At 34.0% G+C, this 19,032-nt stretch overlaps 1 protein-coding gene across 4 annotated transcripts; it reads left to right on the top strand.

The window, feature by feature from the left end:
* The first annotated feature begins 755 nt into the window (after nucleotides 1-755).
* Nucleotides 756-18,338, top strand: LOC108329243 (kinesin-like protein KIN-7K, chloroplastic). Of its 4 annotated transcripts, none has more exons than XM_017563372.2 (24): nucleotides 756-1,159; nucleotides 1,548-1,825; nucleotides 1,910-2,007; nucleotides 3,750-3,839; nucleotides 4,510-4,562; nucleotides 5,647-5,712; nucleotides 5,788-5,841; nucleotides 5,986-6,045; nucleotides 6,907-6,985; nucleotides 7,434-7,501; nucleotides 7,995-8,057; nucleotides 8,174-8,278; nucleotides 9,221-9,325; nucleotides 9,463-9,570; nucleotides 12,368-12,511; nucleotides 13,407-13,589; nucleotides 13,693-13,851; nucleotides 14,481-14,699; nucleotides 15,306-15,446; nucleotides 15,556-15,678; nucleotides 15,752-15,802; nucleotides 16,106-16,153; nucleotides 16,232-16,432; nucleotides 17,441-18,338. In XM_017563372.2, the coding sequence occupies exons 2-24, from the start codon at nucleotides 1,566-1,568 to the stop codon at nucleotides 18,008-18,010; spliced, it is 3,048 nt and encodes a 1,015-aa protein (XP_017418861.1). In that variant the 5' UTR covers nucleotides 756-1,159; nucleotides 1,548-1,565; the 3' UTR covers nucleotides 18,011-18,338. The 4 variants fall into 4 exon arrangements, with proteins under 4 accessions (XP_017418861.1, XP_017418860.1, XP_017418859.1 ...); XM_017563371.2 differs by having other exon boundaries at nucleotides 756-1,164; XM_017563370.2 differs by lacking the exon at nucleotides 756-1,159 and adding an exon at nucleotides 1,171-1,349.
* Nucleotides 18,339-19,032: the final 694 nt, after the last annotated feature.

Below are 19,032 nucleotides of genomic sequence, written 5' to 3'. Positions count from 1 at the left end.
AGCCCTCTTATATTATATATATATATATATATATATATATATATATATATATATATATATATATTAACCAATGTGAAGAGAAAAACTATAACAGGAAACTTTAAGTAGGGAAATCTTGCAATGCTAAGATAATTCCTTTTGGAGTAGTAAATAAATGAACTAATTATAGTTAGAATTGGTATAATGACAGAGAATAGAATAATATGTGTGATATTTAAATTTTAACATTGATATCTGTCCAATCTTATCAGTTTATTTATTTTATAAAAAAACAAACTTGAATTCCATATTAGAGCACTTTTATAATGATAAAAAAGCATTTGAAATAATTATAAGAAATTCAAATATAAAATTAGTCATGAAATATCTGCAAAATATCTCATCAGCTTTTTTGAAAAGAAAAGAAAAACCAAAGTATACTTGGTGATACTATTTAAAATTGTGTCTGACTCTTAAAACTGATATAAATACTGTGCTGGCAGAAAGATATTTGTCCCAATACATGTGAATTCTCTACAGAGTGTAGTTTTGACTCACATAATTAAAATCAAATAAATATACTAATGCAATGAAATTATTGGTAAGGTTTGATTATTGATTAAAAAACCTTAACATGGAATAATACGGTTAGAGTAGCAAAGAAAGTGGGAAATTTGTTTACATTGAAGTGTAGAGAAGCTATGTGACTGTCATGGGTCCCATTCCTTGAAACATGCAACTGTCACCGGTGGCGTATTAGTAGTTAGAAATACCATTGTCATTCATTCGCAGTGCGTATTCGCTCGCACGCGCCTCTCGTGAATCAGTTGAAGACAAATCAGGAACCCAAACACCGAGCTTCTGTCTATGCGCGCTAAAATGGAAGTAAAGAAGATCATTAATTTAAGCTTACAGCTATAGAGAGAGAAACGGAAGGAGAAAGAGATTCGTGGAAAATTTACGCCAGACCCACCACACCAACTAGCGTCTTTCTGTCTTCTTTATCCCAAAATTTCGGACTCTTTAGTCTCTTACTTACCACTGCTACTTTTTCTATCTTCCAACATAAAACCAATAATAATAGTAATCATCATTTTCAATCATCACCAGAATAAAGGTTGGATCGATAATAAGCTTTTGTTAATGAAGGGCAACCCGTCGCCATCGCTTCCAAGGCAAGGCAAGGCAATAACCTATTCTCACCTCTTTATCTCTCTCTCTGCTGTTGAAGATGATGTGCCATTTTTTCATTTCTCTCTAAACTCTTCTCACTCTTTCTCCCTCACCTTCTCTTTTGGATCTGTCTCTTACTTTCTCATGCGATCTCTCTTCGTTAACTCCACAATGCGCCTCTGATTCCTTCCTTTCAGGTCCTTTATTCCTTTCTTATCTTCTATTTATCTCCTTTTCTTCTTTTCCATTCATCCAACCAATTATTCTTTTCGGCTGAATTTTCTCTCTCTTCTTACCTCTCTATACTCTCATTTTCTGGAATTTACTTTTAATGCTGAGTTCAGGTTATGCTGTTAGTGGTTAAACTTTGTTTGCTGTTGTGTCTATTGTTGAAGGTTTGAGGAGAAGTGGCAATGGCATCCAAACAAGGTGTGAAATCTAGAAGGTTTGGATTGAGTGGCTTAAAAGGTGCTAATTCGCCTTCTTCTTCAACTACGTCGTCTTCTAAACAGGTTCTGGATACATCGGTTGATGGCCAGAGCTCGCCGGCATCTTCTTCAGTTCGAAGTAAGCAGCGGCATTTTACTCCGGAGACTGCAGCTGCAACTCCTCCTTTGGAGGCACAGAGAGTGAAAGAAAATGTCACGGTGACGGTCCGATTTCGGCCTCTGAAGTAAGTGTGAGCTTCTCCAAGTTATTGTTGTGGCTGTGTTCTTCAGTTGCCTGTTAACTTGATTGAGGTCTATGTCTGGGACAGTCCAAGGGAAATTCGTCAAGGAGAGGAAATTGCTTGGTATGCAGATGGAGACACTATAGTGCGAAATGAGTATAACCCTTCCATAGCATATGCATACGGTATAATATGCAAAACTGACATTTATGGATAGGGGTTTTTGGTATTTTACATATTTGTTCATTTGGCATCTAGGGTGAACTGTGTATTATTTTGCATTCATAGGCATATTGACGTATTAAACTTTTCCGTGTTTGATTTTGAGAATACTATCTCATGACGATGATAGCTACAAAATAGTAAGATGTTCTCGTCGTGATTATTCTTTTAAGGAAACTTTTCTTATACGAAAATTTCTCAAGATAGAACTAATAAAAAAAAGGTAGTAAAGCATAACACAGGAAAGATATATTCTTCTATAATCTTAGCTACCTTTCTAGCCAAAGGTACCAACGACCAAATTGTAGTGAGTGTATCTGTAGACCTAATAACTTTTCCCTCCATGCTAACCTTAAGTCTTCTGAAATTAATCCTCAGAAAATGCTCCAAGTTTTCAGATAGCCAAGGGGTAATGTAGTTGGACAAACTTCTGAAGAATATCATGTTCCACACACACTCCCAAATTAAATGTACTTCCTGTTACATACCTTTAGGGGAGATTGCGGTCCAACCAAAATGAGAAGTATTCAGAATGAATTTCCAAGAACTTATTTGGTGATGTTTTCTGGATTGACAATTTGATAACATTTCGCAGCCTTTTAATGTAAACCATCCTTGCTCTTTTTGGGTGCCATAAGGAGAAAATCACAAGGGAGACATTATAGCTATTAATTGAAGCAGTATTGTTGGGCATCAATTTTTTAGAATCTCCTTCTTTAAATGGCATGCAACAGATTTCCCTGCTGACCAAATGATCCTTTTTTCTGACACCAGATAAAAGAATATCCATGAAGCTTCTTCCTCTGAGTAGTTCCTGTTGAATTTAGAGGGCGAGGAAAATAAAGAAAACAATCTGCTGAGAATTTAGGAATTGGAATGCTTTCTTATTCTTATTAAAGAGAATGTAGTGCATAGTTTCTGCATATCATCCATATATATAGACTCTTGGTAGACTTAATTAATGGAGACTATTGCCTAGGATTATGATAAATGATGCAACTTCCTAGACACTAGCACCCTTGAACGTTAAATGCATTTTAGCATGTCATACATAGACCACCCACTCTTCAAATAAACCACACTGGAGTTTTATTGACGACAGATGCTAGACAAAACTAGACTGAAAGCATAATCTAGCCTTATGGGAGAAAAAGTGTGTCTTTGCGGGTATCTCAATTTCAGTTATATTTTGGATCATGGGGTCCCAAAGGAAAAACGGTTGAGAGTCTCTTAACGTAGGAGGCTGTACTGAGAAAAGGCCATTTGAGGGTTTGGCTGTTGGATCCAATCTAATAATCAACAGAGTTCAGAATATAATCCTCTAAATTAATTCTGGCCAACGGATTATTTATTACATTAATTTTGAAGTGAACAACAAAAACAGTAGTCATGAACAATAGAGCTGTAGTGCATGAATTAAAGTTATCCATCGGGTTCTACCTAACAAAACCGAAAACATCTGTAAAACTACAAGATCTTTATCAATAGTTCTCCTAGTGTTCATGGCACAGGTAAAGTAATGATTTTCACAAAGATTTCACGATCCTATTTGAGATAGAAAGATTTCAATGTCATGAAATTGTATATTTATCTCAAACCCAATCAATCATCATGTAATGTACATTTCATGCTCAATAAATAGCCCCCCCCCCATCTATCATTTGCTGATGCTATGTACTGATCTGTTATTTTTATTTATCTCTAGATCGTGTCTTTGGTCCCACAACCACAACTCGTCAAGTCTATGATGTTGCTGCTCAGCATGTCGTTAGTGGTGCTATGGAGGGCATCAACGGTAAATAACAGATTGAATTTACTACTTACCACCTATTTAGTATGGTCGTAAAACAAAATCTGTTCTTGCTTTAGTCAAGTCAACCTAATTCCTTAATATAATTCAGATCACATTTTGGATGTATTAGATTTGAAATATTACTGATCTTGATCAATGACAACTAATTAGGTAATTGTATTAAAGCTAGTCTATTTTGACTTGGCTGATTATCTCTTGGCTAGAAACTGATGCTCACTTAAATTACAATTGTTATTTTTACTTTAGTAGAGTTGCATCAAAAGATGTAAGAGCAATGCATTTTAGTCAAAGATTTCCATATTTTACTTCTTCAACATGACAAAATCAGATATAATTCTGTATCAATGATCGAATACCTTTTAGAAAAATTCTGGGGGGACAAAACCACCCGTACAATTTTTATTCTTTTGTATAGATGTCATATCATTTGGCTTTTTTTGGTCACTCCTCTTATAGCAAAACAATATTGCAAACCATGTTTGATTAGGCTGTTAGCCAGATCATGATATAATCCCTAGAGGTTTGTGATTGGCATCATAGCAGTCAGTTTGCACAGAGAAATATCCGGCTGAGTAACTTCCAGATTATTTTTTTGTTTGTATACCAGGCATATTGAATAATTAACGTATGAACTCCTGTGATTTTCATACAGGTACGGTGTTTGCATATGGGGTAACAAGCAGTGGAAAGACTCACACAATGCATGTGAGAGCACACTTATTTTCTACCTTTATCTTTTGCTTGTTTATGACAAATTTACATATTTGTTTTTCTTTTGGTCTTTCAATGTCATGCTATATAAGGTTATCAAACTTTAAACCATACTTATTTCACAAAAAAAGCAATTACTGACCATTGTGATACTTGCCCTATTTTATTATGATATATTATTGGTGGGTTGGTAGCTTGAGGTTGTTTATCTTTGTTGAGTTTCATGGTTTTTCTGGACTTGGACATTTAGTTTTGATGGAAATCTCATGCTGACTAGAGATAAGTCCAATTTATAGTATTTAAGAGGATGCAATGTTATCTTACAAGTCGATTTTGTAAGGTTGAGTTAGGTTTAAAATACACTTCTTGTTATCAAAGTCATTTAGAGTATATTCTAATAAGATTTATTATTTGTTGAAACTATCATGTTATCCTGTATGAAGCCGCTATCACGTGTTATGAAGCCGCTATGGTATCACCCACAAATTTTCAGTATTTGTTATACTCTCTAATTTGGTTCCTTCTTGTATTAAATTTAGGTTAGTGAGCATAATAAGTACTGAAATTTTACTATCTCATAGTAGGTAACATGCTGATTTTGGAATAGTAAAAATTTGAATTACTGCTTCTGATAGATGCATAAAAGTATTATTATTTATCTTGGGTGTTAGTGCGCTAGCTACTGTCATATTTCACTCAATCAAATTCTTCATTGCTGGAACAAGCTCGAAATCATTTTGTTCAAAGCTGTAACTTACCAAGCCTTGATTTTTGTAAAGGTGGTCTTTTAACATAGTTTGGCTGCCGTTATATTATTACATATACTGAACAATCGAAGGCTGCAAGCCCTGAAGAAGTTATTGTAACTTCGACCATTGTTTAGCTTTTACGTACCTTCTCTTCTACTCAATAATCTGTCATTCTGCATAATCTGGTAAAAAATAGTCAATAATATCTGTTATTGTGACAATTGCTGATAGTGTTAAGTTCTTATATGAATTTGTATTGGTTGATGTGACACTATATATATGCTCATTAGTTCATATCATACCTCTTGCTTACAAGTTCATATTTGCAGGGTGATCAAAGATCTCCAGGAATTATACCCCTTGCCGTTAAGGATGCTTTTAGCATTATCCAAGAGGTTGTCAAATACTACTCTCTTCGCTGCACCCTTTATTATAGAAATTATATAGTCTGATTTTACTGTGTGCAACAGACTCCAAACCGCGAGTTTCTCCTTCGAGTTTCATACTTGGAGATCTACAATGAGGTAGGCTTTCTTGCTATGTAGTTCGTACCTTGTGATACCGTGCTCATGTGGATTTCGTCTCCCATAGACATAGCTATTTCCCTCGTGACTTTGCATGAAAAGAAATTTAATGAATGCAAATTTCAAGGCTTCTCTTTTATTTAGGTGGTTAATGACTTATTAAATCCAGCAGGACAGAACTTACGAATCAGAGAGGATACTCAGGTACTAATAATAGCTTTTCTTATCTTTCTTCCTCTATATTTATATCTATACCGCTAAATTATGAGTGAAGATTCTCTTTTCCGAATTTATATGATTTATTCATACTTGAAAAGATATCTGAAATTTTATATTATATTTGAATTTAGAAGTGCATACAAGATATAGATCGACTTATAAAAATAAATTATAGCAGATATTTTAGGTTCCAAATGTTTACATGATAATAGTAAGAAGGAATTTGGGAAAATTAATGATAATTACAATGATTAGGAAATATTCTACACATAATTAAACTTTACAATAGTCCTTGAAACTGGTGAATGAATATCTATTATACTCAACTTGTTGATATATCTTGATAGTGTTTCATGGGAAGTCCGTTGGTTTAGTACATTTCCTGGTCAATTGAACCAAGTGACATTTTGATGCATAAAAGCAAATTTTGGTTTATAACTGGTGATTTACTCCATCTTCTTAAATGAATGATTATTAACAATTCTTGGATTTTACTGTGTTGAACATTAGTGAGATGAGTTTTTGAGAAATTAATATTTTGTTGTCGAACCTAGTGAAAGATAAAATGTGAATCTAGTGGCAAAGTGTTTTTTTTATGTTTTATATAATAAATAACTAAATTGTTTCAGACACTGTTCCAAATACTTCTCAATGTGTACGGCTCCTTTATTTTGTTTCATAAACCTTCTTTCTTGTCATTTCTTTATATAAAATGCATAATATAATTGAAGCCATCAGCATATTAACAAAGTCAGACGTATAGTTGTTGAAATACTTATTCAAAGTTCTATAAACAGAAGTATTTCGAAGGAGGCCTGTATCATTTGTACATTGAATAATATGTAGGGCACCTATGTTGAGGGAATAAAGGAAGAGGTTGTACTCTCCCCTGCTCATGCACTGTCTCTTATTGCAGCTGGAGAAGGTAAAATTTCCTGCTAGGTTTGTTTATATGTGGATTATTTTAGTTTACTCTCTTCAAGTACCATAATAACGTGGACTGTTATGTTTTCTTCTCTTGTGTTTTGTACTTAATATATTAATTAGTTATTTTTATGTACTTTTGAATTGAGTATTTGTGTAAAGAGTGATGGAGAAAACAAGCTTTCACACTCATCCCCTTAATACTCATTTGGCTACTTTCTTATATGAAAATGGCTATGCTTACGAATTAAAATACTAGGTGCACTGTTTGACAAATATAGTCTTCTAAAAAAGTAGCCAGTGTTTATAATAAAAACTAAATAAAACTGTTTATTGGTCATTTGAATGATCATAAGAATTGGTTTCTTCTATAATTCCACTAATGCCTCGCTGTTTTGTTATTTAATGCCCCTTTCTCTATTCTTGATAAAATTTCGATTTGATAACAGAGCACAGACATGTTGGGTCCACAAACTTTAACTTACTCAGCAGTAGGAGCCATACGATATTTACCCTGGTGCGTTTACACCGTCTTAAACGAAGAATCATGCTGTTTTATCTGTTTAACAACATTGTTCTTAATATTATGCACAAATTTTATCGATGTTTATGTTGACTTCATTGTGTTTAGTTACTACATAGCACTTAGATGTAATTAGCGCATAATGTTGCTACACAGTTGATAATTTATTTTGGTAAACAAATGAATTACCACGGGAAAACTCTTGAATAAAAACATACCATTATTCAACTCAAAACTTCTCGATAAGAATTCCCCTTATTATCATTTTTTTTTTTCTAAAATGAGGACCTGTTGGAAGGTGGGGGTTGTTATTAAAACTATATCCTAAATAGTCAGCCAGATCATCAATGATAATTGATATCAATCTCGACCTTGAGTAGTTCAAGAACAAGAAAATGGAACACCAAGATGTTAGCTATTTTTATCAATTGCTTTTATGTATATGTTGTTCTTTTATTCTTTCTAATTTCATACAGTTTTGTAACAGAGTATAGAGAGTAGTCCATGTGGTGAAAACAGCGAAGGAGAAGCAATAACACTTTCACAACTGGTAACCAACTTAAACTTTTTTGGTTGTATTTGCTTCAACATGGGTAATGATTTCATGTTCACGTTTCATATATTTTTTGGTTTCTTACATTTTTAATATTTTACTTATATTTGCAGAATCTCATCGATCTAGCAGGTTCGGAGAGCTCTAAAGCTGAAACTACTGGCATGAGAAGGAGAGAAGGGTCTTATATCAATAAAAGTCTTCTAACACTTGGAACTGTGAGGTCTCAAACCTTTTCTTCTCACTGTATGTTAGAATGCAATATCAAAATGTTTATTTGTTTTCCTTAACAACTAGAACCTTTATGATCATGTGATCTAGAGTTCAATCTTTTTGGTCCCCCATTCTTTCATACAAAAGTTAAATTTCAACGGTAGGTGGGCCTATGCATTTGCCAAGCTTTAAAGCTCTAAAGTGAGGAGGCACACTTGTGTGAAACCATTTATATGCTTTAATCCAATAGCTTAAACTTTTGAAGTAATTGGTGCGTAACAGATCTGATTGCCAGCCCCCCTATTGACATCATAGGACTTCAAGACATGGTTTGTTGTGGGTAATGGTTGGCTGAAGCTAAATAAAAAACTGAATAGGGTGTTTCAACCTTGGGATCAAGTGGTGAACATGGTGCGATGACTTGAATTGTGGCTATAGCTAAGGCCTTAAACTTTGGTTGTAGCTTATCACTACCAGATTGTCTTTGCCAGTAGTCATCACGAACAAATATAATACACATATATGATGCATATCTAATACAACAATACTATCATTCTAAAAGTATGTAGGATAAAATACGTTTAAGATACATCCTAATATGTATAAAAATTTATGAAACAAAAATAAATATATAAATTCAGTTCTACAAATCCAAAATATGACAAACTTCTTTGTCATTAACAAAAACAATTATAAATCATGGTCATCATAAATCACTTGCTATTGGTCTAAAATACAAAAAACTTAACTATTGCTTTACTTTAGAATGTTTTCAGTTCTTCATCTTAAGATGTGCAGCAATCAATTGCATTTTCCTCTGCCATTGATAGAATGACAGTACATTGATGTGAAGTGGTTTCCAAGCATAGATAATTTCACTGGATGCTGTTATATTCAAGAACGTGTGTTTATGCCTGTGTTCAATTGTAATTATCTTTGTTCCACAGGTTATTTCAAAATTGACTGAAGATAAGGCCAGTCACATACCTTATAGGGATTCCAAATTGACTAGAGTACTTCAGTCTTCGCTAAGTGGTCATGGACGTGTTTCTGTAAGGCTTCCATCGTGTAGATAATTTTACATGCATGCATATATTTGTCAAAGTTAGATATTATTTTACATTTCTGTGGTAGAAATGCTTAAACATAAATCAGCAATTCTAATAGCTTATTGTCATTTTAAATACAGCTTGTTTGCACCGTAACTCCATCATCAAGTAGTACTGAAGAGACACATAACACATTGAAGTTTGCTCACCGGGCAAAATACATTGAAATACGGGCATCGCAAAACAAGGTATGTTAAATTTGATAGCTACTTTTTTGCTAAATCAGAATTTTATTGCTACCTATAACAGAGTACAATATGCACACAATATAAAGAACAAGAAACAGCACCTAATCCTTCTTCAGCATAAATCCATTACTTGTATTATGTTAGAAACGAGTACAGAACATGAGCTTAATCATAAGATCTTCTGAGCAACAAGTATGCCAAAGATCCCATTGTTATATTCCCTCCATGTATGATATTGGTAGGAGTAATGTTGCAAGTGAATTATGGGTCTACCCCCTGTTTGTAAAATACCTTGCTATTCAACTTATTTCTCCATAAGCATTTCTAGAAGAGAAAAATAGGAGAAAAAATTATACAATTTTCTCCATAAGCTACAATTAATTTATGCACAAGTCTTTTTTCTTTTATGGACAGATGTTAGTTGTTAGTATTTAGATAGTAGAGGGAGTTGAACTGCACCCTCCGTGGGGTGGGCTGTTGTAAACAGACTATTATATATAGTTTGTACAGGGTTATTTTCTTTAGTTTTGAGTTTTTGTTAGACAAAGGAAAGGGAGAGACAGGTCCTCTTAAAAGACCTGATGTTGTGTGTTCGACATTCTAGTGCAGACCAAACTGTCTGGTCTCTTTGCAAGATCATCCAAGAACCTGTCTTGGAGTTCTTTTTAGGAAGTAATAAATTCTGGGTACCTATCATTGGTATTCAAAGTCACTTTCCTGGTGTTGTGGTGGTGGTAAGGCATGGTAAATATGAGAATGGAGTCAAGATTAGATGGGTTGGAGTGAATAGTGCAAGAACACGAACATGAGAATCAAAGATGGTTCCAAAGGTTGGAGGAAATGATTAAGGGACTGACGGTGATGGTAGAAAGATTAGCATCCTCTGATAAACATATAGAGGATAATGCTTCTATTGCCAAGGGAGGCAGTCCAGATAAGGAGGTAGGAAGTTCATGCATGACTTCAAAATGGAGGAAGTTAGACATTCCAGTTTTTGCAGGAGAGGAGGCTTATGGCTGGACTAACCGGTTAGAGAGGTATTCTAGGTTGAAAGAAGTCAATGAGGAGGAGAGGATGAGGGCTCTTATGGTTGCTTTGGAGGGGAAAGCCCTGAATTGGTTTTAATGGTGGGAAACCTATAATCCAAATCCCACATGGGAAGCTTTCAAAGACACGGTGGTTAGACAGTTTCAGCCAACATTGCTGCAAAACCCATTTGAAGTTTTGGTTGGGCTACGCCAAACTGGACTAGTGGGAGAATATATTGAACCATTTGAACAATATGTTGGATTCTTGAAAGGAATATAGCAAGACTGTTTGATTGGCATATTCTCGAATGGTTTGAAGGAAGAAATAAAGGCTGAGGTTAAGCTGTATGAGCCCAAGAATCTTTCTGAGTTAATGATGAAGGCTCAAATGGTGGAAGAAAAGGTTAGAGTCACCACCAAGGGGAATCTCTCACTGTGCAGCTTCAAAGTAACACATACAGACAATTGCCACCTACTCATAGTTACTCAAAGGAAGGGGGAAATTCAGTGGGTTTTACCAACTCTAACAGAGGAAGTGGAGAGAGCAGTAGCTATGTGAACACCATCAATAGTTCTCTTGCTGGGACTCAACAGAGAGGGACACCGTTTAGAAAATTGTCCCAAGAAGAATTGCAAGATAAGATAAAAAAGTGCTTATGCTTTAGGAGTGATGAGAAGTTTGGACCTAATCATACTTGTAAAAATAAACAGCTCCATATGCTGCTTATTTCAGAAGAGGAAATTGAGGAGTTAGGAGAATCTGTTGTCTGCATTTATAAAGAATTTCCAGACTTTCACCTTGAGGATAAGGTGAATCTTCATGAAGGGGTATTGATATGTTTGATACCGTCTACAAAAGAAGAAAAAAAGAAGGTAGTTAGTACAGTTGAAAAAACCTCCCACTCATTGAAAACAGCTAGGTAGCTGCTACTGCCATTAATAAAGAGTTTCCTGCTTTTCACCTTGAGGACAAGGTGAAACTTCATGGAGTGGTATTGAAAGGTTCAAGGGGAAAGTTTATGTAAGAAGAAATAAGGGAGACAGACAGTTATAATTGTCTGTGAGGTGGGCTATTGTAAACAGACTATTATATATAGTCTGTACAGGGTTGTTTTCTTTAGTTGAGTTTTTGTTAGACAAAGGGAAGGGAGTGACATGTCCTCTCAAAAGACCTAGTGTTGTGTGTGTTCTGTTGGGTACAAACAAAGTCCCACATCGGATAAAATAAGAGATGAACATGTGTTTATATACACATAACATATCTCCATTGTTAAGAGGCTTTTTGGAGTGGTACCAAAAGCAAATCCGTGAGGGCTTGGCCCAAAGCGGACAATATCTTATCACTGTGTGGAGATATCTATGTGTGTTCTAACTGATATGGAAACAAATCACAAGATAATAAGGAAATGAGGAAACCCATTGCACTAATACTAAGAACATTTATAGAAACTAAACAATAGTTCCAAGAGATAATGCAGGATACTCTAAATTACTCTAAACTGTAATGATTTGTTTTTTTATCAGCAACTATAATTTATATTCATATTATGGTTGTATACAATAGACTGTAATGATATGATAAGATATTATTAGATGTCTTACATATATTCTAGAGGGGGGATTTTATATATATATGCAGTAGTTGATGTTTTAATCTTTAAAATGTGTACTTTGGAAACAAGATGGTGTTGACTTCTCTTTACTCCATTGCTCTATCCTTATTCTTTCTGCTCTCTTTATTTTTTTTTTAAATTTAAAATTACCTGCAGATAATTGATGAAAAGTCACTTATCAAGAAATACCAACAAGAGATTCAATGCTTAAAGGAAGAATTGGAACAATTAAAGAGAGGTATTGTCACAGTTCAACCTAAAGATACTGGGGGTGATGACATTGAGCTCCTAAAACAGAAGGTAGGTAATGTTATATATAAATCGTGGCCTTTTATTTTATTTGATTGTTAGGACTCTCGATATATAGGGTAGGGGTTCACTTAGTCCAAGAGTAACTCTTGTTTAACTTACTATACTTGATAACTTTTTATAAACCTTGAATTTTATTAATCTAACTTTTGGTTTGGGAAATCACATTAAGTAGATCAAGCATACAAAGTTTAATGCAATTTAAAAATAATTCTTTATTTCATCAATCAACTTCATTTAAATGTATATCAAAGATAATATCGCATGATTCTGTGGTTGAATTTGAGACTTTGATATATATCAAAGATATCACAAAATATTACACACACACACACATTAGATTTCAAAATGTTAAATTTCTGCGCTTTCCTAGAAGTCGAGCGTGAACAAGGGGACATTTCAGTACTCCCTCCATGGTAGCTTGTGCCGTACCACTTTTTCAAAAATTTTAATTAATAAAATTAGGTGTAATGAAATTCCTTTTAGTAGTCCTTACCATCTAAGCTCGATGGGACTAAAAGAGATTAAAAAGAGACATGCAATAGAGCCTTATAAAAATATATTTTTAAATATAATTGTAAAAGGTAAAACTTTTTCAACTATGCAGACCAAATGCAGTAACTTCCATTAATTAGCCTATAACTTTTATTATTTGAGTCTATAATTTTAGTGAAATGTGATTGTACTCCCTTTTTTGGTGGGAGTACCCAAGTGAACCCTGCATAGATATCGTACGCTTCTTTATTAAATTCTAAAAGTTATAATGTAAGAATTTCGAAATGAATTTACTTAGTTATTGTGAAGTAAATTTGCTGCACATTGGGTTCCTCATTATCCTGTAGTTAGCGTTCTGATCTTGAATGGTTCTCAATTTCAATTATTCAAGTTAGAAGATGGTCAAGTTAAGTTGCAATCCAGATTGGAACAAGAAGAAGATGCTAAAGCTGCTTTGCTAGGCAGAATTCAACGGTTGACGAAGTTAATTTTGGTCTCCACAAAAGCGTCACCATCTACAAGATTTCCTAATAGACCTGGTCCTCGTAGAAGACACTCTTTCGGGGAAGAGGAGGTATTACTCATGTTGCATCAACTTTCTCCCTTTTCTTCTAAATACTAGGATTTAATATTACTTATAATTCTCTTCATTTTTTAATTTTCGGTTATGTTTTTAGCTGGCATACCTTCCATACAAAAGGCGGGATTTAATCTTGGACGAGGAAAATGTTGATTTGTATGTTAATCTCGAGGGAAATGCTGCAATAGCTGATGATTCTCTAAAGGGCGAGAAAAAGATGAAGAAACATGGACTACTAAATTGGTTGAAGTTACGGGTAAGTTTCTCATCACTCCATTGTAGTTTGCTGAGGATACGAATATTTGTTACATGATAGAAATATGTTTTTCCGTCTCTTTACTTGTAGAGCTTGCATAATTCTTTTTCTTCCGTTTTCTTTTAACCTATCAGAATTATGTGACGGATCCTCTTATTTGTTGTTCCTTCTTAACCACTCGACGTATTTTAGTAATCAAGAATCTAAAATAATCTGTAGCTCTTGCAACAAACGGGTTTACCAATAGCTTTTTATGTACTCCTTGGTCTTGTTCCTTTATTCTTAACGACTCTTCGGAAAATGGTGTCATGAACTAACCATCCCTTAAGCCTAAGCTATTAGGTGTCAATACATAAACTGTTTTATAAACAATTGCATCTCTAACAATTGGGATGTGTTTTGTTTCTTCGTTTGGAATCTAGGAAGTTTATAAGTAATATTTGAAATTTGAGAATCACGAGTTTCAATTATCAATCCAAAATTAATTGCATGCTGGTGTGTGCTTGATTAGGTTCCTTGTTTAACATCTTATATAACATTAGCTATATAAATAATGGATCGTTTCATTCTGGGTACTTGCAAGTTGATTTCTGTTTGTTTAAGATAGTGTCTTTCACTGTTTTTATCAGAAACGAGATAGTGCCTTGACAGGCACAAGTGATAAATCTAGTGGAGCAAAATCAACTAGCACACCTTCTACACCTCAAGCAGAAAGTGGTAATCATGTGGAGTCTAGACTTTCTCATTCTCAACCTGCAGAAAGCTCTCCCTCTGCTGATCTTGCATCAGAGGCAAGAGAGGAGAAATATATTCACGAGGATAGTTTAATGGGGCAAGACACTCCTTTGGTATGTAAATGCTATTATTTATGTTTCTTACTGTAGCTTTGATGAAAAATGCCAATTACTAGCATTTGGAAATTTTCATATTCACTCATTGAACAGGACAAAAAAACTAGGCAGTGTATATATGCTTTTTCAAAAAGTGTAAAGTGATTGTCATGTGAAAACTAACTTAAATGCTTTAAAACCACCAAAGAAACCTCATTTTTGCTGGTACTTCCTATATTTTTTGGTCTCTGGTGTTACCCTCAAGTGCGGCGCAGTCAATGAGTGTCCTTTTCTAGCCAGAAAAGTTTCTTTCGGTGTCCCACATGATTTATTTGGATTGTGATCAGTTATACCTCTTTTAGTTTTCAAATATTACAATACTTCTTCATCTGCTGATCTCATTTTACTTGTTTGTTGAAGACACTGTACCTGAGCTGATTACTAATTCGCTGTTCTTAGTGGGAAAATATCTATAACATTAGAATGAAGGAATATGGTGGATTTGTAATTCTTATATGATTCTTATGTCCTTGGCAAAGATGTGTGATGAGTATATATTATTTGGAAATCTATATTTTTATCTCATTAGATTGTGTTCTCATTGCATTTGGACTTAATTTCTAGACAAGCATCAAATCTGTTGATCAGATTGATCTTCTGAGGGAGCAGCACAAGATTTTGTCTGGAGAAGTGGCACTTCATTCAAGTGCTTTGAAGAGGCTGTCTGATGAAGCAACAAGAAATCCTCAGAATGGTCAGATTCATGTAGGTTACCAATACCTCTTTGTCTATATAGATGGAATTGTGTTTATTTGAGTGATTAGAGTTATTACTGTGACTGTTTGGCTGAAAATTTTGTGTAATTCAAACAAAGGTGGAGATGGAAAATTTGAAAGATGAAATTACCGCAAAGAGTGAACAAATAGATTTGCTGGAAAAGCAAATTTCTAATTCTTTCATTGCCTCAGACAAGACTGAACAGTCAGGAGCATTGCAGGTATGTTCACTAGGCATCATTATCGCCGTTTCACTTGTTTTTAGTCAAGCTTAATACTTTATTTGTTCAACAGACTGTTGCTGAGCTGATGGCACAACTAAATGAAAAATCCTTTGAACTCGAGGTGACAGTTATTTACGCCTTGCTAATTTTTGCCAAATCCATTTTATTAGTTCTTAAATAAAATTATATTGTAGTACTTTCCAATCGGAATAAAAGATACGTTTTAGTTATGTCAACAATTTGATACAATCAATATTTTTAAAGCCATACTTCTGATCATGCAAGACAGCATAGGGTTCTTATATGATTATGTAGCATAGACGTTTCAAATTCTAAAATTTCTACTCTGCATGAACATGTCTCCTTTCTGGTTACTTTTAGACGATCCCAGTATTAACTAATGCACATTATTGTGCTAATTCAGGTGAAAGCAGCAGATAATCGTATAATTCAAGAACAGCTTAATCAGAAGGTGAAATAAATTTTTGTGTGAAATACTTATTGTATCTTTTTGTCGTGTCCTTAGCTAAGGGAGTAATTGGATTATCAGATTTGTGAATGTGAAAGCCAGCAAGAAACAATTGCCTCTCTGAAACAGCAACTTGCAAATGCGGAGTTGAGTAATTCCAGCCTTGTTGTCAACCATTCACAAAATTTCTCAGTAACGAAAGACTATGGTGGTGAAATTCACCTTGACAAGGGGAATAAGATGATAAACAATTCTAATGAAGGGATTCATTTGCAAGTACAGGTATATTTTTTTTCCTTCTGCAAACTTCGTTTTTCGGGTGCTCTTACAATACTTAGTCTTGCATTCCTGTGTCTGTGATTACTTTTCCAGCAATTTGTCATAAAATCTGCATATTAACGTAATGTGCATATTAATTTCTCATTGTTTTTAACTTTACTATCACCGGGCAAAGATTTATTTTAAGAGCTCTATCTTGTTATGATTTATGAGTGGCAACTGGCAAGGGAGCTACTCTTAACTGTTGGATCTACTATACCACGTATAATCAAGATTAGAAATTACTTTAAATTACAACTTGACGTTATATTCTAATCTTAGGCGATGTACATGATCCCATTGTCAAGACACGTACATCAAAAGCTCAGCCTGTCTACAATCCCACGCTTTTACGTTTGAAAAGATTGGGGCCTACTCATGATTCGATTGATCCAATTTTGATTCAGCAAAGTACCTGATTTCCTATTTATTTCTCTGACAAAAAAATTGAAAAGTGTAATTGGTTTAAGGGTCTGTTTGGATACATGCTAAAAGAGTAATTGAGAATCTCTCTCTATATATATACATATATGTATGTATTCCAGTAAAAGAACTCTTCTAGCTTTGTATCCAAGTTGACTTTGTATCTTAACTCCCATTTGACCTTGTTTTCTACCTTCAGAGCTTTCAGTTTATGAAGGAAACCTTTTAAATAGTTATCAAATTAAAAATTTTACGCACCGAAAAGTTAAAACTAACATCTACATTATTCCTGAGACAAGAAATGTCCAACTGACTGATTGTTTCTATCTGCCATCTATTCTGCGTTTAGTCAAGTTATCTTTGTGTGTATTTGGTATGGCGTTTGAAGTCTCCAACTCACGTTTCAAACGTTAAAAATGAAAGCTACTGAAAATAACTCCATCTATCCACGTTTGAATTCATCCGGAATCAAATTAAGCATGTACTTCAAATGGCATAAAGTATTTTGTATATAATCATCATTCCCACTTATCTTGTGCACTCAATCAGACAAGTGAGATAGAAGAGCTGAAGCAGAGAGTGGCACAACTAACAGAATTAAAGGAGGAGTTAGAATTCAGAAATCAGAAGTTGGCAGAAGAGAGTTCATATGCTAAAGGGCTAGCTTCAGCTGCTGCTGTTGAGCTTAAGGCACTGTCAGAAGAAGTTGCCAAACTCATGAACCAGAACGAGAGACTAGCTGCTGAGCTAGGTGCATCCAAGAATTCAACCACTGAGCGTAGAGCTAGTGGCACAGTTCACAATGGACGAAGAGAAAGCCATGTCAGAGTTAGACGAAATGATCAGGGTGGATCAAACACCAATATCAAGAGAGAATTAGCCCTGAGCAAAGAAAGGGAACTTTCATATGAAGCTGCCCTTTTAGAGAAAGATCACAAAGAGGCCGAACTTCAAAGAAAGATTGAGGAGTCAAAGCAAAGAGAAGCATACCTGGAAAATGAGCTTGCGAACATGTGGGTCCTTGTAGCTAAGCTTAAAAAGTCACAAGGAGCTGAAACTGAAACTGATGTTTCAGGGTCTACTAGAGAGAGTGTGCAGATGAATGGTTTTGATGTTTGATGTGATATTGTAATAGTGGTTGTTGATCCATTATTACAATTTTCTTTCAATAGGAGTGGTTTGAGAGAGAGGTGTGTAAAGATTGTTGCTCTCTGGAAAGTGTGCTATTTTCTTTTTCCCCTCCATCCCCTATCCTTTTTGGTCCATAGCCAAGCTTCGCATCCTTTCTCCCTGCATTCTTACCTCTATTCTTCCAGGTGTTGAGCTAATTTGGTTTTGGTTTTTATTTGGTTGACATGTCTAAGGAATGGCATTCAAAGCATACAAAGTAATGCTGCCTTCAAATTTGCTTTCATAATGAAGTTGCCCTCGTCTCCCTTTGCCTTAATTTTTCCTGTTAATTACAGGACAAACATTTTATTATTATTATTATTCTTATTGTTACATAGGTATAAAACTGAAAGGTAAAATCTTAATATAATGTTTAATTTGAATAGAACATTTACAAAAGTTGTATTCATTTTATAAAATTTATAAATTATTAGTATTATATTTTATTCTTAATTGTATTTTAAAACTAAAATAAAGTAAAGAATAAAATAAATTATCCCAATACTAAAAGAAATTTTATTAATACTGTAATAACGCAATATGTTACAAACCATTCGCTTTTAATATTCACTTTTTTTAATAACTATTATTTTATTAAATTTTTTTATTGCCATTAGTTTTAATAATACATTTACGTGATTTTTTTTTGCATGTTCCACGCTTTTTCTTTTGCACATCCATAAAAATGGAAATTTCTAATTTAACCTTTTCGTTTAAAAATTTTCCAATTTTTGTAATATGAAAACTTTTTGAATGGTAGAATTCAAAAGATAAAAGTGTTTTTCAACTATACAATTTGAAAGTTATTTTCTTTATATAATTTTTTTGGATTATATAATTTAAAAAATATTTCCAACTTTTGAAATATACCTTTTAAAAGTCATTATTTTTCGTAAAAAAAAAATAGATTGTACTATTTGAAAATCACTTTTAATTTATGAGTTATGATACATATATAAAATAAAAATTGC

This window comes from Vigna angularis, chromosome 2 (genome assembly GCF_016808095.1).
Source record: "Vigna angularis cultivar LongXiaoDou No.4 chromosome 2, ASM1680809v1, whole genome shotgun sequence".
NCBI classification, from domain to species: Eukaryota; Viridiplantae; Streptophyta; class Magnoliopsida; order Fabales; family Fabaceae; genus Vigna; species Vigna angularis.
This window is presented reverse-complemented; position numbering and strand designations above follow the sequence as displayed.